At 39.3% G+C, this 26,516-nt stretch overlaps 1 protein-coding gene across 4 annotated transcripts in view; it reads left to right on the top strand.

Annotated features, from left to right (window-relative positions):
- atp8a1 (ATPase phospholipid transporting 8A1) overlaps window positions 1-26,516 on the top strand; it is a 109,202-nt gene that overhangs the window by 34,325 nt on the left and 48,361 nt on the right. For 2 of the 4 annotated variants that reach the window (XR_014593241.1, XM_083915399.1), the window contains exons 7-21: window positions 2,624-2,697; window positions 4,569-4,638; window positions 4,775-4,902; window positions 5,875-5,986; window positions 6,334-6,505; window positions 9,496-9,623; window positions 11,268-11,345; window positions 11,472-11,560; window positions 14,625-14,669; window positions 17,750-17,822; window positions 22,226-22,331; window positions 24,210-24,292; window positions 25,464-25,513; window positions 25,887-25,956; window positions 26,429-26,513. Coding sequence is in view for 1 of the 4 variants with exons in the window: in XM_083915399.1 (XP_083771525.1) it covers window positions 2,624-2,697; window positions 4,569-4,638; window positions 4,775-4,902; window positions 5,875-5,986; window positions 6,334-6,505; window positions 9,496-9,623; window positions 11,268-11,345; window positions 11,472-11,560; window positions 14,625-14,669; window positions 17,750-17,822; window positions 22,226-22,331; window positions 24,210-24,292; window positions 25,464-25,513; window positions 25,887-25,956; window positions 26,429-26,513 (1,363 nt within the window). In the remaining 3 variants the exon portion in view is untranslated. The remainder of the gene's footprint in view (window positions 1-2,623; window positions 2,698-4,568; window positions 4,639-4,774; window positions 4,903-5,874; window positions 5,987-6,333; window positions 6,506-9,495; window positions 9,624-11,267; window positions 11,346-11,471; window positions 11,561-14,624; window positions 14,670-17,749; window positions 17,823-22,225; window positions 22,332-24,209; window positions 24,293-25,463; window positions 25,514-25,886; window positions 25,957-26,428; window positions 26,514-26,516) is intronic. The other 2 variants (XR_014593239.1, XR_014593240.1) reach the window with 2 other exon arrangements.

Below are 26,516 nucleotides of genomic sequence, written 5' to 3'. Positions count from 1 at the left end.
TAATAACTAAATGACTAAATAACTAAACAGCTGTAGATGTCTGTGAGAACATGTTGTCATCTCCAGTCCTAACCCAATAACTGCACATGATTATTGTTACAGCAATACAAATGTAATATATTTAGGTGTATATAAAATAGACAAATAAGCAAATAAAGTTGTGTGCGTCAGTTATCACAGAGGTTACTTCCCATTTAAGACACAATACATTCCACAACATCTTGCTTAAGAAAACAAGATAAATGTGGCCATATAAAGTATAGTGGATACTCAAAGGTGGGGCTTAGGAATTGCACAAGATTAGAGCTGGCTATTAAATGTATCTTTTCTGCATCAAAGTCACTTGATGGCACAAAGGTTTTGTAACAAAGAAATTATCTAACAAAATATTTGATTCATGGTTCATGCAGGGATAAAATCACTGTTTTTTGCTGGTATGAATGTCCCTCCCTGTATGCTCAAGAAATCCTCTCTAAAAAGGCAAACTTTAAATAATTGATGCGTTTTACATCTTCATCATGCATATTGTAAAAGCGCCCTCTCTCCCAAATTTCTGTTTGGTCTCCGAGTTTCTTTAACTTGTAACTCTTTCAGGGCAGCTTGAATGAGGTCAAAATGATCGCTTGTTTATCGTTTATTTTTGGGGCCAAATATCTAGATCACTACTATTATGAATGATTTGTTACTCTCCGTGCATTTTATTTAACCTTTTTTTCTCAGCTGTAATACAGTTTGAATATAAAACAAAATTAGTTTAGCTGATTTTCTGATAATTAAATGTGAAGCTTTGAACCTGACAAGTTTTAGACATGTTCTACCTACTGAAACCTACTTCCCATGTTTTTCTATGTGAAAAAATAAATGATAATGTCCTTCTCTTTAAGTCTTTAATCATGAAATCATCAGTCAACATATTGATATAATTGCTGCCATTGATCAGAATATATTGTCTACAATGATTAGTTTGCTTTATTTACAACATTAGTGGCTCAAAACACTAGACACTGAATTAACGAAGAATACAGCAGACCCTCTGTGCAGCCACGACGAACTATGACATTAACTCTTTAGATGCAGAAGCTTCCATCAGAGCTGCCCATGTGACAAATCACTGCTTTGATCCTCCTTGATTTTTCCTCTTATTGAGGCTTTTGAACTTATCACACAATCCTCATCAACAGATTATTCTCATGGGTGTTCAAATGTCCTTCTCTTGTTTGAGCACTTAGCTAAAGTGTTGTGGCAAAAAAACAGAATCTGCACGCTGTTCCTTTTGTTTTCTGCGGCTGTGCAAAGTTTTGATCAATCAGATCTTTCACCAACAGCATAAACATGTGATAAAAACAGAGGATCAAACTGAAAGGCCTGACTATTTTATAACATTGTTTTGTATTCCAATTGTTGACACCTGTGATCGATGACCACTTAATTGTTTTTTGAAAACGCATCTATGTTTCAGAGTTACAACATTTGTTGTTATATGAAATACATGAATATCTAATTTCTCACCGATTCTTATGAAAATGTGGATAAACACAATTTTCTTCTTCTGAAGTTACTGAATGATGGAATATGCTGGGTTGTTGGCCCAGTTATGCAAAGTCCAGCTGTGACAGAAAGAGTTCCAGCTGTTTCTGTACTGTGTTTACTGCATTAATGTACTTTCCTTGTTTCCCTCCAGTTGTGCATTTTTGCTCCTGATGTAGAACCCATGTTTTCATTTATGCTGTGTCATAGACCGTGCACAGCAGTAACCAGTTTATTTCCACAGATTGATGTGGGCGATATTATTAGAGTAAATGGCAGTGATTTCGTTCCTGCGGATGCTGTCATTTTGTCGTCCAGGTATAGGAGACCACCTTGCTGCCAGACTGCGGGGAACTTCTCCCCTCTTTTCTCCGTATTGCTCCCTCTTGGTTCTTCCTAAAGAAGTGATGGTTAGATAATACACCGGGCCAATATTTTCAAAGTGTCTTTAAATCATACATTTGAAATTTAATTGGAATTTTCTTTAGAAATCTATAACTTTGTTTCACTTGTTGTGACAACCATCATTTCTCTAGGTGGGACAGTGGTAATGTGATATTGTATTAGGATTCATGTCAACATAAACCTACCTACCTTAACCTTTTCAAAAAAACATTTGGACCTGCTATGGAGCTTACACCGATTCTGTAACCCTCAGTTCAGTACAAATTGATCAAAAATAGATTTTTCCAAAAATTCAGACACAGTGTCTTTTAAAAAATCTCTTCAACGGCACATTTCCAATTACAACTTCCCACATCAGAACTTTGTTTTGAATATAATATTTCATTTTTTTTTATTTCAAACAACACCTCTGAGCGGTTTTATCATCAACTTTGCCGTATTATATTTTTCCAAATGGTTTTGTGAAAAGGAGAAGACCAACCATACCCTCTGATCATACAGGACTGATCATTGTGCTCTTCTCATTTCTCTCTCCTCTTATGTGTTTGCTGTTTGTCTGTCTGTTTGGTTTCTTTTTTTTTCTCCTCTCCATCTCTCCCTTTTATGTTCCCTCTCCTCTCCTGCCCCTGTACGAACAACTGCCACACCTCCTTTCTCTCACCCCGTGCTGGTGTGTGGTTGGTAATATCAGGTGGCTGTTGGGGAAGTAGTCAGAGCTGCAAATGGGGATCACCTCCCGGCTGACCTCGTCATACTGTCGTCCAGGTCAGGAAACCAGCAACGGAACAGCGGTGGGGGAGATAGGGGCTGTGTTTACTACCAACTCCTCACATAGAAATTGTTTATTTTACCCACTTAAGGAAGGAAGGGGTCTGTGATTATTCTGGCCACAACCAGATGTTGGAGTGCCACATTCAGTGATACCATGTTCCTTACCTTTTCCTCTACATCGTGGTTTGACAGCCATAATAATGGCTGCTTATACAGTCATTTTATTATGTTGTATTTCATCGTAATTTGTACAGTAGACCCTTTTCAATGTTTGGCTGAAAATTCTCACATTGCTCAGAGTGAATCGAGACATCTAGAAATACAGTACAGGAGCACCTGCTCCTAGTTTTGCCCTTTGCATGGCTTGTATTGCACCCTGAATGCAACCATTTATTTTGATGTGACAACGTGCATGCAGTTACATTCCAAGATGTAAAGATGAAAAGCATCTTGGAATAATAGTTTTGCATTTGAACAAGCGAAAGTGCAGTTCAGTAATCCACAATCATTATTAAAGCAGTGTTTGCTGTTTAATGAAAAACACCATATTTTCCCTTCCTGGCCATCGATGTAGTATTCTGCTTATTTTCATGAAACAAAGCTTTCATTTAATGTCTTAGCAGCTGATTCAAACCTCTCATTGATTGTGGTAAGGCTTCAGTGGCCAGATCTCCTTTTGATTTTCCCTTCCACCCTGTGTGTGTTTGGACCAGCCTTCAGTATGAATAAATCACTCTATGAAAAGAGTAGCTAACCAGCGACCCAGCTCACCTTAAGCACCGGCATGCTCTCACTCTCTGTCCCTGTGCCCAGAGTCTGTCAGAGGCCCATTTGTCTGCTGTTTGTTGTGCTCAGAATGCATGCTCCCTCATATATCCCTACTCTGGTGATTTCTCCCTTACCACTCCCTGTCCCTTTGCAGTGTATCTTAGATGGTTAAACTCTGGAGTAGCAGCAAACAAAGATGTTATGTCTGTCTTAAAGACACTTACTATACATATAGTGGGAGACTTTCACTCCGTAAAACTTTGCAGATCTATGTTCGTTAAAGGCCTTTAGGCTGACATATGGCATCCTTGTTTGCAGTGATATATAATTATATATATAATTGTTCTGTTGTGGACCCTTTCAAAATCAGGTTTAGTTTATAAATACTTTAGACTAGGGCTGGGTGGCATAACAATATATTTTGATTTGATTTACATTTTTATTTATCTTAAACAATCAACATACAATCAACAAAAAAAAAATCTGATGAAAACACAAAGACAAAACCCAAACAGATAAATAAAATCTGAGAACAAGAAAAAAATGTGAAGCAAGGCAGAAGCACAGTGCATTTATAGTCCTGCCCCGCTTTACAATATCATATTATTACAGAAGCAAAAAAAAGTATATATATATTGCATGTATGTATGTATGTATACTCCATATGATCTAAAGCTGTATCGTATATTTATCATCAAAAATGTCTCATATATTTTTCTATATAATTTCTATCACAATGTCAAAAGATCAGAGGCCAAACTGCATTGGGGCAATATTAACATAATTTGGCCGTTCTTATCCTTGCACATAATGTACATTTGGCATTAAAGTTCTTGATTAAATGATAAAATGACCTAGAAAGAAAGAAGATTTTGACCATATCACCCAGCCCTAATTGAGACTGAAATTTACATTGAAAGTGATAAGTTATCATTGGTAAATAACCAGTACCCTTTTGCTTATTGTTATATAATATTTCATAACATATCATATAGTCTAAAATATCAGCTGAGTTTAGATATACTGTAATATTTCAGTGAATAGCAGTTATATTGTATTACTACTCCAAGTGTCTATATCCTCTCCCTCCACTACAGTGAACCACAGGGAATGTGCTACATTGAAACATCTAACTTGGATGGAGAAACAAACCTTAAAATCCGACAGGTGATTATCTTTTTAGTTCTTTATACAAGGTACTGTCCACACAATGAGAGCTAAGAGAAATATTCTGTTAAGTTTGCAACTCAAATTAATGAAAAATAAAAACACTGCCATAATACTGCTTTGACGACATCAACAGGGTCTCCAAGTGACTGCAGAGATAAAGGACATCGACAGCCTGATGCGTCTCTCCGGTCGGATGGAGTGTGAAAGCCCAAACCGCCATCTGTATGAGTTTGTTGGGAACATCCGCCTGGATGGACACAGGTGGGCTCTGGCTTTCTGCCCCACTTACCAACTCAATAGCCCATTAGCCAGGAGCAGAGCCAATGTCAGTGCATTACGAGCTTTTAGGGATTATTTAATCTTTTTGCTGAATAAATGAAAGCACCTGCCTCTGTTTAATTGAATTAGATTCGTTTTTTGGCTTTGCCATTACACACAAAATGCATTATAAGCTGTATGCCTTTTATTATATCAGGGAGCATTGTTACCAGAAGCTATTCTTAACTTTTGGTGGGTGTATAGTTTGATGGACTGTACTTTCATATTGATGGAAATCTTTTTTTACAAGGAAAGGCTTTTTTTCCATTATTCAGTTTTACCAGCGTACGTACCTAAAACATTTGAGTAGTTTGCTCGGTGTTTAAATGTCTCTCTGTAGACAGATTTTTTTGTGCAAGATACAGTCATAAAACTTTACAGGTGTGTAGATGAGATCAAAATGAAAGCCAATTCTAAAGATGCGTGGGATCTGAGCAAGGGCATTGAAATTAGGGGGGGTTAGAAAGTAGGGGAGGGGCCATTGTCTTACCACTTAACACCCCTGGCCCAATTTGGCATTGCGGCTGGTGTGATCCCATCAAGATGGTCTCTAATTATAACTTGTTTCAGACACAGTCTGTTTACAATATACATATACATATATACATATATCTTACATGTATATTTGATTTATAATTAAGATTTATGTAATGTCTGTGTGGTAAAAGACCTATCATGATAGATTACTTTGTGTTGTAATATTGATTATTGGTTGTTGTTAACATTTGCATATTCACTAATGAAGCAGTGTATGTAAGATCAACACGTGTCAAAATAAGATTATTCTTTTTTTAAGCCGTTACTGTAAAACAAAGCCTTATGTAACATTTGACCAACTCGTGAGACACCATGTTAGCTTATTCTGTAGGGAAAGTATGAAGAATATACTGATGGCAGTGATGTTTCTTACTACAGCACAATAGCACTGGGTCCAGACCAGATCTTATTGAGAGGAGCCCAGCTGAGGAACACTCAGTGGGTACATGGTGTGGTGGTCTACACCGGACATGACACGAAGCTCATGCAGGTAAAGCATATTATCTTTTAGCACAGTATTTAGAGGGTTCACCTCAGAATCTTGAGGAAAAAGGTCAATGTGGTGCACACTTTGTTTTAAAAAAGACATTTTTCATTTTGGTTTCACGGATTGTGCTTAAAGATTTGTTTAACTAACAAATGACGTACAGACTGCATGTGCCCACATGTATGTAGCCTAACCGTATTATGTTAATATTGAATTTTAATCTTCAGACATTTACTGCCCCTTGACACATTTTTTCGCTGTCGTTTTCAGAGCACAGATAGGGAACACTTTTTATTTGTCATACTTCTTCATTTATGTTTACCTCAACTGTCTTGTCATGTGTTACCCAGAATTCCACTCGGCCTCCTCTGAAGCTGTCCAATGTGGAGCGTATCACCAACTTCCAGATCCTTGTGCTGTTTGGCTGCCTGCTGGCTATCTCTCTGGTCTGCTCCATTGGCCAAACTATCTGGAAGTACCAGTACGGCAATGATGCCTGGTACATGGATCTCAACTGTAAGAGTCTCAACAGCCCATGCTGCTCCTCTTATTCCACATATTTTGTCTCACTTGTCCATATCAGCTTATTTCTTTGTCATTTTACGTTCCTAAATGCTGGTATGTGTTGTTTCGTTTTTATGTTGCCTCAGTTAAACAATGTTTCGCATTACAAGTGAAATATGTGGCAATGTGGGAATAAGTGAATTCCCTGTTAACTGAGAAAAGACAGCTGTGACATGCATAGATGTGTTGTGAATGAGTTTGAGTCAAAAAAAGAAATGGTTGAATATCACTGCGCTGCTGTACTTTTTTGTTCCTTTCTAATGTTCTGTTTGATTTTGTTGTTTTCTTTGTTGTCGTTTTTTTAACAGCTCCAGGTAACAACCATTTAAAAGCCTTGGCCATCCGTGAATGACCCTCCCTTACTAACCCCTTACTGAAGCTCTGCCTTTGCTAAGCAAATGAAGCCCCCTACCCTCGCCCCCTATATGGTTGCCCTACTTTGTATGGGCCCATGCCATGGACAAGCACATACCAGGGATCCAACAATAGGTTTTTCCCCTCCAGCTCTCTTATACCTTCGTCTAGTTATTTTCAGTGCCTGATGCAAACAGTGTCTCACTTTTCCTCCATTTTTTTGTGCCACGTTAAACACTTTGCAGTTCCAAGCTTCAGACCCTCATCTTACATTTTTTTCCCCCTCAATTCTTTATGACAAATGAATCGCAGCCTTTAGTTTAACTGCCAGGGATATGAAGTTGTACTCAGGAAGCTTTTCATAGCAGGAGGCTTAAATACAACATGTGGTGCAACCCAAGGGGCAAGAGCTGACATTTCCTAAATGCCTCTACCGCCTTCTTTTCTTGTGCGGAGTTTTCAGAGGACAGGCAGAGAGGGTAGGAGAGGGGGGTGTAGAGGGGAAACCCTGTTTAGTTTTGCCATGTATTCTCAAGCCATTATTTAACCTGCTATTACAGACACAAAAATTACGGGCTGCTCGGTTTCTGTGGTGGCAGTTCTGTTGTAATGAAGCTCTGAACCTGGTGTGCAAAGTGATTATCGTGACACTCTGGCCATTACTCTGTTCCCTGATAGGCCTGTGTAGGAGAGGTTGTGCCCTGGTCAATTTAAGCTTGCACTACGACTTACACTGTCCCTTTAAAAAAAATGTTGTATTGGCTTCTATTGTTTTTAAGGGTTTTAACATTGTCTTCAGTGGCATTAAAACCCACATCTAAAATACCCTATATTACACTGATGAGGGGGGTGTAAGTCATAAGGCAGGTGTCCATCTTGAGACTGATTGTACTTCCATAAGGAGTTGTTGAGACTCTGTCCAATGCATATTATCCAACCAGTGACAAAAGAGAGAGGTGGGGACATTGTCAAATCTTTAATATCCCATTTACTCACAGCACATTTTTTTTCCAAATTATTGTAATTCCACTCACTTAGCAACATTCGGAAGTTAAACGCAAACAGGAACAGAAGAGTCAACGTTAGCCTTCTATGCATCACACAGGCTTGTACATCACAGAGGCCTGCGATTGTGCATGCCTGGTGAGTAATTAATTTGACTTTCACCCGCTGCAGAGTGCTGACACAGGTCATCCCCGGCATTAAGCCTATACATTGTGACAACTTTATGCAGATTGAGAGCAAAAATAACCATTTGTTATGCATTCATGCCACCTTTTACAGTTCACTCAGTCAGTTTTTGTAGGTAGTTGTGCATTTATCATCATATCATTGACTTTATGCTGACTATCACTGTTAGTAAACTGCTGATGTCTTAACTGACGGCATGGTGACGTTTTTTGTGTGTCCTACTTCTGCTTATAGCTTAAGGTCAAGGAGTTGCTGTCTTCTCACTGTAATGTACATGTGCCACATCAAACAAAGAAAGTTTCACTCAGAATAATGAAACCCCAACAATTTGCAGTTATGTGACAATTTGCTGCAAAATAAATAATGAAAAGAAACTTTGTAGACTTGCTTGGTTACAATATCTTATATTCAATTTGCTCTTACATTACAGTGATACATTTAAGAGAAGACATAGGTTTACTTTTGCACTTTTGTGACTTGTGCATGTCCTGGTTTGCTATGGTTTGATTTTGATTTATTTTGATAGTTCTACTGATCCACCACAGTATCCCTGTCTCATCTGATAGCAGAAATCTTGCTTAACATCACATATCAAGCTGGCTACTAGAAATGAGTGACATGAGGTGATGTAGTGATCATCATTAACACCCAAACTTTTTCGCTGGCATAATCCACCCCCTCTTTTCCACTCCTTGTTGGTTGAGAATGTGCTATGGACTGAATCTCCCTCCTTTGTCTTGAGAGCATCCGATACGTTTGTCTTCCTCCCCACTTCTGAAAAAGTCTTCCCTCCTATATGTGTTGTTGTACCAGTAGCAGTAGCTTCCATTCTGCCATCCAGTTTTTTGTTTTGCAATCGTTCTTTTCATGGGGATGGGCTGTCCCTCTCAACCACAATGCTAAGATCAAGGCTTGGGTTGAGGAAGGTAACATTTGCACCTCCAGCAAGCTGAGGCAAGGTAAATCACATCCCTCCTGTTTTCATGTTTGGTGTCAGTGGGGTTACATGTTGATCATTGCCAATTGTTTGGGGCTTTGGGGGGACCAGCATCATTTTGCATAGTGCTTTGTGGAATTCATTGCCTGGATCATGCTGGATGCCAAGGCTGCTGCTGTGACACTAATGACATTTGAGATACTTCAGTCCCTGTTCGCTACTTTGAATCTTTGGGACATTAAATTGGACTGTTAATCGGTTGAGTCGTAAGAGGACGAGGTTGGGTGGAAGAAATGGTTAATTCCAGCTAATATACGACGTTAGCCCAAAACATCCTCTGGATTGGGATAAAGTTGATCATTGGCTGGAAGTAGCTTTGGGCATTTAACTAACTGATATTCATGAACTAGCACTGATGAGTCTCCTGTGTATCACTTTCTTCTGTCCAACACTCGTCCCCTGATAGATGGCGGGGCGGCTAACTTTGGCCTCAACTTCCTCACCTTCATCATCCTGTTCAACAACCTGATCCCCATCAGTCTCCTGGTCACACTGGAGGTTATCAAGTTCATCCAAGCATTTTTTATCAACTGGGTGAGTTGAAGCTGTTTATCTGAAGTAAAAGTCAAAATTTGAGATGCACTATTTCCTTGACAGGTGTGGCTTCAAAAAGGAAAATCACTTTTAAATGCATGTGTATTTTACCTCAGTGTTTATGTACATTTCAAAAGCAGACATCCCTGCAGCAGAGTACCTGTGACATGTTATATTATTGCAGGCAGTGTGCACAACATTTGTAGTGAAAAATATGTTTGCAATATAGTTAATCTCTACATAAACAAAGACAGATGTGTGGTGACTATATACTGTAGTAAAAGCTGCTTTAATCTACGGTGTGTTTTTATGTTGAAGATGGATCAATTGACTAATTGTACTGTATGTGAAGGGAGTTGCTCAAAGTTATGCACCTACAGAGAGTTATCACCAGAATCTGAAGTTCGCTTCAGCTCCACGGAGCGTCAGCGTCTTTTCTCATTGTTTTTTTATTTTACCATTACTCTCAGCAGCAGGCAGCCATTTTCTCAGGAAAAAAAAAAAACACTGAGTGCTACCTACCAAATGAAAGACAGAAAAAGTTAGCAGCTTATGAACATAGTGAAGCATTTAGTAGCTAAAGAGCCAAATAGTTCCGCTGCGAGCTAGTAGAGACCAAAATGGATATAAAAGGAGAGTCCATATTGAACTTAAATTTGTCAGGTCGACACGAACACGAGACGTGTCTGCTCGCTGACACATTCGACACATCACCTTTATAAGGTGTTTTCAGTGTGATACATTGCCCTCAAGTGCCAAAAATTATTAGTGCAGTTTTAAGAACTGGCTATCAACCATAGACTGTATCAAATATGGTTGTAGTCTCCATGCTGTCACCCGTAAGTTTCTAAAGAGCCAATATGAAGTTCAAAGTGGGCGGCTCCCAGGGGCTTCAGCTATCACCCTCTTGGCAGTGCCTGACGCCGCCTAACACAAAGAGGTGGAGTGTGAATGGAGCCGGGCAGGGCCAAATTAAGCCTGCAGTCTATATTAGACACCCGTAGTTGCACCCACCTGTCACTCAAAGCGCCTATGCCTTTGATTATGCAGAACTTTAAGCATTAATATTGAGCCAGCCTCAAATGGCCTTTTGAGAAACCACACTTTCTTGTTGGCTTCATTTTTCAGCCCTGGAGGTTGCCGCTTGGTATCAACATTGGAGTATAGTGTACAAGTAAAATGGTTAGCACCATGCACAGAATGGCAAAGACCACTGCAAAGCAGAAACACTCAAACCTGACGGACAGGAAACATTTGAGTGAGCACCTAGAATATTTTTGCTCTTATATCTTTCGCAACTAGGTCAACCCCATCAAATAGCTCAGCTGAGGAAATGTACTGTTTTTTTGCCTGAAGTTATTCTGAGCCCCCATATTCATTAAATTTTAAAGGAACATCCTAGCGAGGAATTTTTAGCAACATTTAGGGCAGTTCTCAGATTGCCCATCTTTTCGCAGCCCCAGTTGGTTCAGTATTTTCTGGAAGGGGAAAAAAGACAGAGGGCACCGATTATTATTATATTTTTCTTTCATTTTTGGGTTCTTATTTTTAGACTTTCACCACTGCTGTCAAGTTTAATTTCTATTGTTACCAAAAATGTTGTTGTTGTTTAGTTACACTTAAAACTGTTGTGATTGGTTTCAGGACACTGACATGCTCTATGAGCCCACAAACACACCTGCCATGGCTCGCACCTCCAATCTGAATGAAGAACTAGGCCAGGTAAACTATGCAGTTGAATTAGTACTTTATATTATGCCAGTGCTCACTTAAAATGTATATCTCTGCTTTAGAATAAAATGTGTATCCATGAAGTAAGTGTTATTCTGTCTTTGACTACCTACACAGGTGAAATACATTTTCTCTGACAAGACAGGGACCCTCACTTGCAACGTGATGCAGTTCAAGAAGTGCACCATCGCTGGTGTGACCTATGGGTATGTTCCGTTATCCCCCTCACTCTTTGATTTTCCCTGCTCCTCCCTTTGCATACTCTACCGTGGATGTTCATCACCTTCATGAAATGCCGATTGTGCATCACAGTACAGCTGGCGTCTCTCTCTCCTCCCTTGCCTTCGCATTAGGAGCTGCATCAGTGCTCCTCTCAACATAAACTATAAATAAAATGCAGACAGAAATTCGCAAGCGGGGGCACTTTGCTCTCTCCTTCATAGGCTTTCGTCCATCGTTTGTCATGTTGGAGGTGTTTGTGAAAACTGCCGATATACTTCATTGTTTTCTCTATAAAATCTCTTAAAAATTAGAAACAAGAATATTGGAAACGCATAGTATCCTCTTTTAAACTAAGGGATTTAGCTAAAATTCACAGTCCATATGAATAAACTTTTTTCCCTTAGCTCCACTGACATGAAAATATATTCTATTACATTATAACGTTTCATTAAATAAGCCCTCAATGTTTTTTCCCCCCCTGAATATACTCTCATTTTAGTGCGTAGATAATTAGCCTCAGTGGATGCAAAACAAGTGGGAGAGCAGATCTTCACAGAACCAAAGCAAGTGCAGGCGTGACAGTACATGATTAATCCCATTAGGATTCAATTAAAAGCTTGATTGATGAAGTGCAAGCTGAAGGACAAAAGAGAGTATTTTATCTGGAGTTCTCTCTACCAAAGCTCCCATTATGCTATGATTGCTTGCCCCAACTTTAAGTAGTGGTAATGATCATGTTGATGATATCCAAGATCGTTACTGATATCTATTTAATTATTTTTAAACTATTTTTGCTGATTAAAAGCAGGGCTGTTATTGGGTGTTTTGGGCTAAAGAATGTCCTTTTCTTTTTTTAATGGTTATTTAATTGGGTCAAGCCTGCTGGTCATCAGGGACAGACACTCCTCCCTGCAAAGACTGAAGTTAGGCAGCAGTCTCTCTCTCTCCTTTATCCCAATACAGATGTTTTGCTTTGATTCGCTGAAACGAGGACTCCCTCTTATGCAACTTGATAAATATGGATGAGTGTTTTGTAGCAGAAGAAAAAAAAGGCAAGAATGAATAAAGTCAGGTTTTAATGAGGCGCGGTTGTTTTGATGATGCTATCATGGCCTATTAAAAAAAAACAGTTTACAGTTCTGGTCATTGTTATTTATTTATAGGCCACCAGACAATAACAATGTTAACTGTAACAGTAATGTAATCCACAATAGTGCTATTAATATGTAATCATTTAATCATTTTGACTAATTTTACTTCTCCTTCAGAGAATAAATAAGTTATATAAGTTATTTTCTTGAAACTTTTATAGTTTTTCTGACTATTTCTCAGTTTTTCAGAAAATTGTCGAATCGATGTGTTTGCAGGTATGTGTTGGGTGTTGATTGTGTTTTTTAGATTTATACACATCAGAAACAATGTTTTTTGAATCTGAGTCTAATCAGTTTTTAATCACATTAATATCGATCTGCATTTTAGATGCTGAAATGATTGAAACAGTGCTGCTCCAAATAAATATTCTGTACCCTCTCTCTCGTTTATTAGGTTTATGTCTTTCCAGTTTATAATTGGTATATTTTATGTTATAGACACATAATGAAATCATGATTGTTGTATTTATGGTATTATTTAACAGTGAAACATCTTGACAAGCCTGAATCCGTTTTTAAGAATAGCATTTACATTTCTGACTGATACTTCTCACCTGTTCTCACATTTATGTCTGATTTGACTGATATTATATATTATAATATTTGCCCAATATTAATTGTGAAATCTGGATGAAAGTAGTTGTGAGACAGATACTGTTGATTTTTTACCTTTTTGTCCAACAGCACACTTCAAAGTATCTGACTCTATTTTAGGATGTAGTATTATATTCTTGTGCAAAAAAGGAGATAAATTGAGTGTAAATTAAGATAAAACATTCCATATTTAATTCAAATGCATGTGTAATCACACTTACTGTTTGACTCTGTGGGGTGACTTGTAATTTGGTGCCAACACACACACAAAGCCCCACTGACACTGCCGCCTGCATGTGTTCCTAACCACAAATTAAGTGCTGCTGTAATTAATAAAGCCAACCCCAAGGGTGTAGACATTAATTAATTCCACTGGATTCCACTGGAGAGACACTGTTTAGGCTAGAAAGGCTCCCAGAATCCTTCTGAGTGTAGATTGAAGTTGATTTTTTAAAAATGCACTCAAGTGACAAAACTCTGAAAAATATGTATTGATTTTCTTTTTATTAATAAACCAAATTTGTGTAAGCAATTTGCGATTTTAACGCGGAAACCAGTAGACCATTAGATGGGCACAGTTGTTACATACGTCAAATACAGTACATTTGCCCATAGGCAGGTGGATTGTTTTGTTGTTAATGCAGATAACCGGGGTGTTGCCTTACTGAACGTACAAGAGTGAGCTAGCTCACATTATGCATTAGACTGAGTTGGAATCAAATGGAGAGCTGTAAGGTTCAGTGGAGCACATCGTCTGGTCGGCTCCACTCCTTACAGTTAACAAAACGCTGCACTGCAGTTAGTCTGCCAGAGCAGAGGTGTCAAAATAATTTGTTGCCTCGTTTTAGAGCAGTGTGCACTCCGACCACATTTAGTTTCAAACATTGTTGTTTTCATTGCTGCATTCATTGTCGGCCTTGAAAATATACCCTGGTTCTCGACATACACGATGCAGCTGCAGTTATGTTATGTTCAGTAGGTTCAGTAGGTTCAGTATGTTAGTATGCGATTTCAAACACAGCCACATATGTTTCCCCCTTTTTCCAGGCTTTGTGTTAAGCTAAGTTTGCCGGCTGCTAGCGTACAGATATGAAAGTAGTATCATGTAAAAATGATTAGAGGACCTTCTAAAATCACTGGTGTCAGCCTAACCACAACACCTCAGCCACACTCCTTCCCGATCATACTCTTAACACCTACTAACTCATGAACAAACCCATCTTTAATCCCATCCTGGCGTCTGTATATTCACAGAACATGTTAAGAGTATACTTTGTCAACAAGAAAATCTTTTCTCCAACAGCCACGTCCCTGAGGCTGAGGAGGGTAGTTTTACAGAGGACGACGGGTAAGATGACTGGGTGTGAGAAATAGTGATCGTTTTTTCTCCTCTCCTCGCTTCTGTGATGTATTAGTGCTGCCTTGCCTTGTGGAAATCGTGACTTTGAACACAATACCTCAATGTGTGCTTGTTGTTTTGTTTAGTTTTTTCTTTGTGCATTGAGTACACTTTGGTTTAGTTGTATGTGACTGTAATTCTTGATTCAATGTGTATATCTGTTTATGTGCAAAAAAACCAGCCAGCAAACAAATCTATGATATGCTGGCAGTAATGTTTTAGAATTGTTATCAAATGATGTGGTTACGTTTGTGGCCTCCTAACAGCCAAATGAACATTCAGCAGGTTTGATTGTCCAAACCTTTATGGTTGTGCTGAGGCTGAAGCTGTTTAGCACCAATTAACATAGAACTAACTTTGGAGGTGGTAGCTAGCTACACTACCACTTATTCTCTCTTTCTCACATGTACACACACACACACACACACACACACACACACACACACACACACACACACACACACACACACACACACACACACACACACACACACAGTCAAACACTCACACTCCTGCTTCTGAGATCCATCTGCTACAGTGTTGAGATCTGCAGTAACAGCATGGGCGTGTCTCATCCATTTTGCATGGGGGGGGGGGGGTGATTGGGGCCCGAGGCCTGTTTATTTATGCCTATTACAATAATATGTTGAATCTTGCTGCTTTAAAGGACATTGCCTGCTTTCATGAAGGCATGTCTCTTTTTGCTGCCTTTTTTTAAAAATATATATTACTGAAACAACTAAGTTAGAGGCTTTATTTTTACATACAATAGGTTAGGGATGCAGGAACAAGGGGAAATGAATGTGTGTTTTGTTGCTTGATGAGGGATATGAAACAAAAAACAACGGTCTTAAAAATCTCTCTTTCAAATTGATGTTAATTTAAATCAAAGCTTATCTCAGTTCAGGGTCAAACACTGCCATGTCGACACAGGTCAGTTGTAATGTTATTACTTTCAGGACAGCGTTTTTATCACAGGTTTGGTCGTGAACCAATCCCTGGATATTGACTGTGAAGTGCCAGCACCCTTGTTCCCATAGTGACAGGACCTCTGTGTGCTGGCAGATGATCAATGACTGAGCGTCCTCCACGCCCAGCCAGCCCCATGCCTCAGAAATTTCATCAAGACAATTAACGTAGCAAACTACGTCTACTGCTGCAGCAGAGAACAGTTTAGGGCCTTCTCTCCTGTATAAGGGTTAGAAACAGTAACAATGACTCCGTACAATTTCTGTAAGTACTGTAGTTTTTCAGTCTCTACTGCTGTAACCTGCTACAATGAGAAAACATATTTTACAGAATATGATACAAAACTTCAAGCTTTTTTGTTGAAACATCCGCCCTCCGCAGTATGTATGTGGAGCATTTAGAAATGCAGACTTAGTTTGTCGATTTCTTCCTGACATATTTTAATAAAGCCTGCAAGTGTGATAAATTTCCCTAACCTCCAGTGTAAAACAATATCGACTCCAGCCATGCTGTTTGATGGCATCACTTTGTTTTTCCTATATTTCTTTCCTCCCAAACCGCTATTTGCGGGGCAGTAGATGGGGATATTACTGGCCGAGTGGCTTATGGTTACTAATGGCAGCCTCAGTAACATATCTATTAATCCGCAGTGCATTGGACAAAGCTGCTGTCTACCTGATCTATAGGGCTCTATTTATCACAGAATCATGAATTGGTTCCTGCCGGAGAGCCAGCAATCATCTGGTAGCTATATACAAAACTACGTGTGTGTGTGTGTGTGTGTATACAAATAAAATAAAATAGAAAAACATATTTGCCTTTCTGTCAATGAGAACATCTTCTCTCCAATCCAAAATCTTGTTTTCTTTCTGTTGTCGATGAATGATTTTATTTTTTTTCTTTTGCTATATTCTTAATGGAATGGAAAATATTGAATTATTTTGCATCTTGCCAGTAACGAAAAGCATTTCTGCTACAAGTATGAAAGACTAATTGTATTTCCACTAATTTATTAGGGTTTGGCTTTGATTAGTTTATGAGTAATATGGTCTTTTCAGCTGCCAGAAATCCAGCCTGCCTGCTGCTGAAATTCCTCTTGCATTGTTTGATTTCTAAAGCAGGGAATGTCATTTATTATTTATGCAAATGACTGGAGGGAATATGATATATAAAGGGGACACTTTATAAATGAATAAGTGTGGATTGGTTGTGCATTGTGACATAGTAATGTCCCATTTCAGGGTACTACTTTCAAAGGATGACCTGCTTCTGCACAGCATGGACAGAATCCCAAACAGTCACACTGTGCATCACATTACTGAAGCCCAGGGGACCTGCATTTGCATTCCGTCTGCATTGCGGTTGATACTTTTATCAACACATGTCAATACTGTGGCACACAGCACTAGCTTTGTCAACACCATTGAGATCTACATTTGGGTGCCAGTCTCAGCACACATTCGTTTTATCAAGAGAGCTGAAAAGATCTATTGATTAATTGGTGAACAGAAAATTATTTGGCATCTAATTTGATTAATTGATTACATTTTTCCATTATAAATGGGAAACATTCGCTGATTCCAGCTTTAGATTTGATGCTTTTCTTGTCTCTGTGTTTGGGTTTTCTTTTGGTCAACCCAAAGAAGACATCACACACTACTCGGGGAAAAAAAAAATCATAATAGACATATCTACAGTGATAATAATCGCTAGTTGCAGTTTTTACCTTTAGGATACTGTATGCCAACTTGCAGGGCTGCACACTGGACCATTCATTAGAGAGGGTTAAATATGATGGGAAATCTTCAATGCAGACTCCAAGTGGCTTCATTTTTGTTGTTGATACAGAAACACTTTTCTCATGTTTATTACTGTGTTTGGAAAACTGTCAGACACTAATAGAAAGTTGTTCTTTTATTGTCAAAGTGTGCTCTGATGAGTATGCAAATCGATTATATGTTATTTACTATCTGTTGTCATGGCAACATGTTCTGGTTGGCTGTCAGTGCTAATAGGTATTCCAGTGTGCTTTTTTTTACTTCTCTGTTTCCTCTTTCCAGCCACAGCACACACTCATCGGACGAGGAGGGATTTAATGACCCAAGCTTACTGGAAAACCTCCAAAGTAATCACGTAAGTAATGTCAAGGTTCCCCGCCACCCGCCTGCAGTAATGGCTGCTGTTTAGGACAAAACTAAGAAGGATTTTGAATCTAATTCAATTCAATTCAATTCAATTTTATTTATAGTGTCAAATCATAACAAAAGTTATCTCAGGACACTTTACAGAGTAGGTAAAGACCACACTCAATGACTTATTTATGATTTACATAGACCCAACAATTCCTCTGTAGAGTACAGTGGCAACGAAAACCTTCCCTATAACAGGCAGGAACGTCAGACAGACCCAGCTCTGTGGAGGACGGCCATCTGTCTTGACCGGTTGGGGAGGAAGAAAAGGAGAGAGAAAGAGAGAAAAGACACATTGTATAGTGTCTCCTTGCGTGTGCTTGTGTTTATGTTGTCTTTTAAATGGTGAAAAGACTTTTTGGATGGAGAAATTGACTAAATCTTCAAATCTGGTTTAGGGGTTGGATTACTATTTCTTCACAGGACACTGTAAACACAGGCTGGCAAACAACCTCATTTACCAGTTCATTGGGATGAAGACCTGCTTATTTGCCTTTCCACTATGGGGAACTGTACTGCCGTAGATTTATTACTTGAGTGGGATGTTATGGATATAAAGACTGCGCAAAAAACCCCATAGAAAAATCACATATTTAGAAGTTGTACCTTTTTTCTGAAGAAATGTGGACATGCAAGCATTTGGGATCCGTCACAGGACTTTAGAGGGAGCATTAAAGTCCACCTGTGGTAATGAAATGGCTGAAAACTGTGATCGATCGGCTGGTTGAGTCATTCAGCTGCAGAACAGCGTGGGGGAGCCAGAATGTCACATCTAATTACGTACAGTAGCACCGCCCAGGGAAACTAGTAATCCCACTGTGATGTTTGCTTTGTTATGACAGCAGAATCTCTCCACACATTGAGTTTGTCTAGGATCTGCTTTAGTTTCATATTGATAGCCCCATGCCCACTGCTAATTATAGCGCATAACCAACCGCTGTTTAGAAACGACAGTCTCTCTAAATCTCTGGTCATGATTTTCCATGAACAGTAGCAAACGCCAACCCCTTAGCGTGTGCGAAAAAAAAGGGTCCCCCATGTTTTATTAAATTTGGTACACCTACTTTTTTTCCCAATTAAACAAAGTAAAAAAACGTCTTTGATCGATAAGGGATGAGAGGGAGTTGCAGGTAATTTCTACCTCAGTAGAATCATTAGAATCAGCTAATCCCAATTCCTTTGCTTTTATCGGCATTCATATGCAGATCTTTTATCGTTGTTCTCTCAACTCCAACTCCAAGTCTGAAGTTGCTAATCGGATCCGGTGCACAGAAGAGAAAGTCCTGGCCTGGATATCTGCTGGCTACACAGGAAATCACAAAATACTGCCCATTGCCCCCAGAGGCTAAATCATTCTCGTTGGGTTTCCAGATTGTGCGGAGGGTATTGATCTTCTCATCAATCTTTGAGAACGAAAGCAAACCTATTTTCCAAAATGTGGCAATATTCCTTTAAATATGAAACATTAAAGTTATGACATCTCCAACCTTCAAGCCATCAGTGCTTCCCTCTCCCTCATGTGACGCAGATGCTAAATGAAACGATAGATTTCATTTAACACCTCATGTTCTCACAGTTCAAACACTTTGTCCTTATGGCCATCAGGATGCTTCTTACTTAAACATTATTAATCCTTATCATTAACAACACTTTTATGAGGCTGCAGGCTATTTGTAGGAGTAGTGTTGATACAGTGTTGAGGGGGATGGCAGACTAGAGGAGAGGAGAATTAACAGTGCTGACAAAAATAAACATCCCCTCTGGTGATTTTCATGTTCTCTTGAGTCACTGGACATGTTCTCCGCCTGCAGAGCTTCACCAGCCTTTGTGGGTGTTTGTTCGCTCGCTCGTTGGAGTGCTCTGCTTCATTTTCTATTGACCCTTCAACTTTTTCCACAATGGCCATGTCCGAAGTGATGAGTGTCCGTCACTGTTGTCATGACACATATTACCCAGGAGTCAGTGGGGGTGAAAACTGGCAACACAGTATTAGCTGTCACTTCTAATTGTGCCATCAGAGCAAAGCTCACAACAGGCCCCATACTTTCTATGTTACCACCTTCCTGGATAGCAAACACACATTTGTACTTGTGAGGACCCTATGGCACATTCCTTAGACCATAACTTTAACCTTAAAGGAATTTTTTGATACATATATATATATGTATATAAATATATGCCTACTTGTTATCTTGATGTGAGTTAGTAGAGAAGACCGATAAAACTCTCATATCTGTCCATCTAATTTGAAGCTCCAGCCAGGAGACAGTTACCTTTATAGTGAACGCCTGCCTAAAAAGCTCACTAATTATGAACATGTAATATCTTCTTTATTTTAATTTTGGAAACGGGTTCAGCGCAGTGACTTCCTGGAGTCTTGTAACTGTTAGCTTTCTAGACAAACAATAGAGGCTCTGAAATGTGTCAAACTATATGCCCAACCCCATTGGTTACTGTGGATTTAACCAAAAATTCTTACCTAAACCCAAGTTTAAACCCCCAAACAGGTGTTTGAAGAGGTGATGGCCAAAATGTTGGCACTTTCAAAAAATGTCCTCAGTGGCTCCTCACAAAGACACCTATCCTTCAGAGGATACCTGTCAACCCAGACCAGATTAGCATGCTGCTAGGAGGCAGAGGTGGCTCTCACGGCCACCTGGACTGTAATAGACTCTGTGTACTTCCATTTACAAGAGGCCCTTTGATTTTCCCTCCCTCCTACTTTCTCCTTTGTTCTCTGTTAGAGATCTCTCATCTGAGTTTCCATAACAAACAGAAAGAGCACATTCAAAGCAGTAATGTGTGTGTGTGTGTGTGTGTGTGTGTGTGTGTGTGTGTGTGTGTGTGTGTGTGTGTGTGTGTGTGTGTGTGTGTGTGTGTGTGTGTGTGTGTGTGTGTGTGTGTGTGTGTGTGTGTGTGTGTGTGTGTGTGTGTGTGTGTGTGTGTGTGTGTGTGTGTGTGTGTGTGTGTGTGTGTGTGTGTGTGTGTGTGTGTGTGTGTGTGTGTGTGTGTGTGTGTGTGTGTGTGTGTGTGTGTGTGTGTGTGTGTGCGTACACCTTTTTGTTTGAGAAGGGAAAAGAACAGCAGATGTTTCTGAGTAATAAGCAGTCTACAATGCATAGAATGGCATATCTTTGTTACATCTGCTGTAGAGTCTCTGTGTCACCATGGGTTCATTGGTTGGTCGTCATAAAAACGTGAGCTTATTCTGCTATTAAACAGATTTTTAACCACCATCAGCAGCCTGATTACTGTTTGCGGTATGATTCAGCCCTGACGTACCCCTGGAGGTAGCTGATATCTCTGCCTCACTGACTAGAAGCTGGTGGTCCTGCAGCCTCAGACAGGAGCCTCAGCAGATGCCTGTCCGAATCTACCCCTTCGGCTAGTTAGTCATACGTTTCCTCTTATTAATGTAAAATGCCCTCAGTGTATGGCTTAGGCCTTTTTTTCATTAACTGAAGCACGTTTATATTGCATACACATACATGAGTACATGTCTGGTTGTGGGATCCTACTGGCTTGTTGCCAGCAGTGATTAGTCTGGCTGGACCTGACTGGTGAATACTGGAGCCACGTGTTTCTGTAATGGACAAAACCAAAGGTGGTTTTGAACAACAAAATACTGCATGTGGAAGAAGAGGCCATTAGACGGACTTCTAGTGTTGGATCTTTTTCACTCTGGAATGTCACAGTAACATGTTTGTACCAGAGAAGTTAGGTTTTAAGTCAAGTATTTAAGTTGTAGGTTATGATTGGCATAGAGAAAGCACTGTAAAAAATATATAAAGTGGAAATTATTTTTTCCCTCTCAATTATCAACAAATAGATAAGTGGTAATCGGATTTATTTAAACAGATAAAAGCCTGATGGACAGCACTAATGATGAAATTATATGTGTAATGGTCAGAGACCAGGCAGCTAGCTTTTCATTTAAACCATTTGTGGGTTGTCTGTAAGGCAAGTCAACCAATATTTCCAGACAATTCTTAATTCATGATTTGTTGCCTACTCACTGTACTAAATAAGTTGAATTGAATTGCCTTGATTCTAGCAAACCATGTGCAACAAAAAGGTTTAAACAAATGTAATGAGTTACCTTTCGTCCAAATCTGCAGTACATCTGTTTATGAAGATAAGTTGTCAGTAAACATGGCTGTGCACAGGTTCAGTGTGTCATTTATCTCAAAACATCAGCTGTAAGTCATGCCAGTTGATCAGAGTCTGTCAAACAGTGCACTCTGTCGTTGCTCTCTCGTCCTACTTTATCAGTGTCTTTCTAGTTGTTCAGTTTTGTCTCTAATTAAAGAGCATTAAAAGTCAAAGTGCCCTTTTCACTTCCTGTAGCCTACAGCTGCCGTCATCCTGGATTTCATGACCATGATGGCCATCTGTCACACTGCAGTCCCTGAGCGCACGGATGGAAAAATCACCTACCAGGCTGCATCTCCAGGTAGATCACACCTTCATCAACACAGCTTTTGGATTTAAAGTATGCTGTATTGGCATGTACTGTATGCTGACATTATCCCATTGTGTGATATGTGTGCATATATATAATTTTGGAACTTTTTTGATTTGATTTGATTTGATTTGATTAAGGTTTTCATAATCAAGACGTGATATTTTAGAATGTAGCAGCTTACATTTTTAGATTGAAAGGACATCATCAAGGGCTTGTAACTTGCAGACTTGAACATTGTGTGGTTGGGATAATGCACATTCTCCTCATGTTGCGTAGTTTTTCGGTCACTGTCAGACCAGTTTCAAACATGCCAACCTGTGCTACCTATAGAGAACAAAAATCCGCATCAGTCTAGACACGGAGATATAGAAACAATAAATTATGCAATTTAAAATTGTAGTTATCATTACAGCTGAAATGGAAAGTCACTTGACAGAGCTAACTATTTTATCAATAAAGTACAGATAAATAAATGATTTGGGTGATACTCAGTGATTATTGTACAGAGTTTTAGCACAATCGAGTTAGGAGCCCCGCCCAATGTTTATCAATGGAAACAATGACTCAGTATGGGCTTAGCTTCCAAACTGCTGCAGCTGTTCCTTTTCTTGCTGCTACGTAGGTGGCACAAGTTGAACTGAAACTGCACGTCCAGCAATTGCAGCTCTGGGGGATCCTGGTTCCAGGTGCCTTCCATTATTGATGCTGTGTCCTTGATATGCTTTTCTGTTGAGATATTTAATTTTCCATCTAGTGACCTCTGTGTCTTTGCAAATGGAAAACATCACCACAGCCTCCAGGTCGCAGTATTTCATAAAGACATTTGTATAGTATATATCATCAGTGCAGGAGAGAGCCAGGAATCATATTGAAGAATAAAATATCCTGTCTACAGAATGAATTTTGAATTTTGAACTTTGAGCCTTTCGATCCCTCTGTCTGTCACATCTGCAGCAGTGATGAGACACCTGTCAATCAAGAAGACTTCCCCTTAACATGATTCTTTTAGTCCACAGTAGTCCACAGATTCACTGCTGTGAGAAGAGGTGAACTTAAGAACTGAGACTGGTGCCTTTGTATGTTCCAAGAATGGCTGCACTTCAAGGCATTTGCACAATGGCTTCATCACTTAAACACAGTGGTTGCCCCTAGCAGCACTATATACATTTCCTGAAAATATGGACCATCCTAATAAACTCTGAAATCGTCACTGTGCTTAAAGGCTCAAAGATGTGATCCAGATATAAACAAAGAAGAAGCACTCATGGGAAAATTTAAAAAAGCACAGAAACGTATGTTATTGCCAAATTGATTGACCAGCCTTTTAGTTATTAACAAACACTACCCTGCTACTAATTGAGAGGTGTTAAGTAAGCACAGGGGTAAAACAGGCCTATATTCAGTAAAATATAGAAACAAAGTGCACACATAATAAACATAAAAGTATAATGATTGGCTAAAAGGTTTTTAGAATAACAAAGCACTGCTGTACAAAGAAATGCTGCTGCTTTTCACCTTACATTTTGTTCTTAATAAGAGAGACGACTGTTTTTTGCCTTATTGCTTGAACAATCATGGTCTTATGGAGCTTTGGGGTTTGAAGCAGAGCTGCACGGAGAAGGGTAGTTAAGTGAACTGTAAAAAACAAGCAGAGAGCTTTTTCTGGCCCTGCAGCATCCTCATGCAGGCTGTAACATTAGCAACCTGGTCTACAGCTTTTAGTCACTGCCGTCATTGTGAAAATATGTTGAGATGAACCAGTTTATGTACAAAATGTGGTAAACATTCAGATTATAGGTTATCTTGCGACAGCACTGTTTTTTGTGTGTTTATTCGTAACACTTTGGGTTTCTGTTTGCTTTCAAGATGAAGGATCTCTGGTGAGAGCAGCGCAAAACCTTGGCTTTGTGTTTTCTGGTAGAACCCCAGACAGCGTCATTGTGGAAATGGTAAGTTGGACAAGACAAGTTTAATGAAAGGTATGCAAGCTATTTTACTAATGCATGGATCAACATAATTCTTGAGGCTGAGTGTGACCTCGAATAAGAAAAAAAGACTGTCAAACTATTAGGGCTTTTTATTGGTAAGAGTCTTGTGATACATTATGTATCATGATACAGGTGTTACAATTCCATATATTGCAATACTCTAAGCAAGGAGATGATAAATGATGATCTTAGGAAAACTGTCATTGTACAAAAAACACACCACCGCGGATATATGTTGTCACATTAGAATGGAAGAGTCAAATGGCTGACTATGCATTACAACAGTGCTATCTAGCTGGTTTAAACACACAACACAAAATAAACTGTTGTGAAAGTATATCCCTTGCCACAATTCTGTCTAACTTTAATTGGAGCCTCATGTAGCCCCCCATGGTTGGTTACCTATGGATGCCTTAGACTATGTAGTTTAATATATCTTCATGCATTCAATATCTTTACTTTAGATTTAAAAACGGATCGTCTTAAAGACAGTATTGACGGACTAGATCCCTCGTGGTCTCTTGGGTCTCAGAAGGTAAATTAAAAAATCAAAACGGTGGATTTTGAGAACAGATACAGTGTGACAAAACAGAACATCAGGATACTTCTTTGGAGTCGACACAGCGGCATCAGCTCAGGCCACACAAATGAAAAATGACGGACATCACATTGGATTTTATCCTGAGCTGATGCAGCGTGTGTCCTCTCCACAGCTCAGGTCACTCATCCTGTTGTTCCCTTAATTGGCTAACCTGATGATTGCACTCAAAGAGGCGGAGAGAGAAAGGCCAAACCCATTTTCATTTTTTTTTCCTCTGCTGAGAACATCTTGTCTTCACAACGTTTGTCCAATTTCTTAACCTTTATCAGGCCTATAAACCTCTCAGCCTCTATTTAATCACTCTGTCTTGTACATTGCGTTCTCTACAATTAAGCAAGTTAATTGGATTTTACCTTGTTATTCTCCCTCCATCAGCTCAGTGCAGGCAACTGATAAACACATTTAAAGTTCAATTAAGGCTGACTTGAGTAGGATGGCTCGTGCTACTTAAGATAAGCTGTCTCAGAAGAAGACTGAGGTTGAGATGTGTCCTTTTGGAGTATGTTCATTTGTGTTTCTCTTTGGATTCAGCCCGGAACAGAGGAGAAGTATGAACTACTTCATGTGCTGGAGTTTACAAGGTAAACTACTGATGACAGAATAATTATTTAATGTAAGATCATAACTGCCTTACACTGTAAATTATTATCTGTACAGGCCATAGGTGTACATTCATTATTGTATTTTTTTGTACGAACAGCAAAAGAATTGTACGATATCAGAGTTCATCATCTTCATTTTGCCATAACGATTTGTACTAATCAATTGTGTAACCTAGGTGTGATATTTTGTTTCCCACCTCTGATTTCTATTTTCAGTAGACATGCTAGTCTAAACTGTACTTGATAATTTGCTATTGTGACATAAACACCTTATAATGCGATTTCTCTCACTTGCTCTTTCTCGCTTTCCTGTTCCACCTTCTTTTCTCTTTCATTCCTTTTTCTCTCACAGCTCAAGGAAGAGGATGTCAGTCATCATGCGCACCCCATCTGGGAAGATCCGCCTCTACTGCAAAGGAGCTGTGAGTGTCTGTCTCTCTCCATGGCAACGCATGACAGCCCATCACCATCATCCGCACACACAGACACACACACACACACTAGTGTTGAACGTTCTCCTTGCACTATTGCCTCTTGCTCTTGTCAAAAAATCTTTTCAGTGAGCAACAGCATAAAGGGAGATCACTGTATTTCACACATGGGCAAAATATATGAACACATTGTTTCATAAGAAGGCATTCTGCCTATAGCAACTAGTAGACCAGACTCATTCCACAGTTGCTTTTAATTCTCTAATTTTTAGATTTGGATTCTAAACACTTAAATCATTTTGATTGTTTTTAATGTTATAAAAAAAGCATCAAAAGATCCAGCCATCCAACAGAGGGCTGGATCCAACGTGAGAACACCCATTTGTACAGTAGCCCAAGTCCAGGAGGTTCCTTTCTTTCCAATCTGGGTATTAATAACCAATGAGTGTTTGTTTCCCTACAGGACACAGTGATCTATGACCGCCTGGCAGACAGCTCTAGGTACAAAGAGATCACACTGAAGCACCTGGAACAGTTTGCCACTGAGGGTG

The sequence above is a fragment of the Echiichthys vipera genome (assembly GCF_963691815.1).
Source record: "Echiichthys vipera genome assembly, chromosome: 6".
Lineage (NCBI taxonomy): Eukaryota > Metazoa > Chordata > Actinopteri > Perciformes > Trachinidae > Echiichthys > Echiichthys vipera.
The sequence above is the reverse complement of the archived record's forward strand: the minus strand, read 5'-3'. Positions and strand labels throughout refer to the sequence as shown.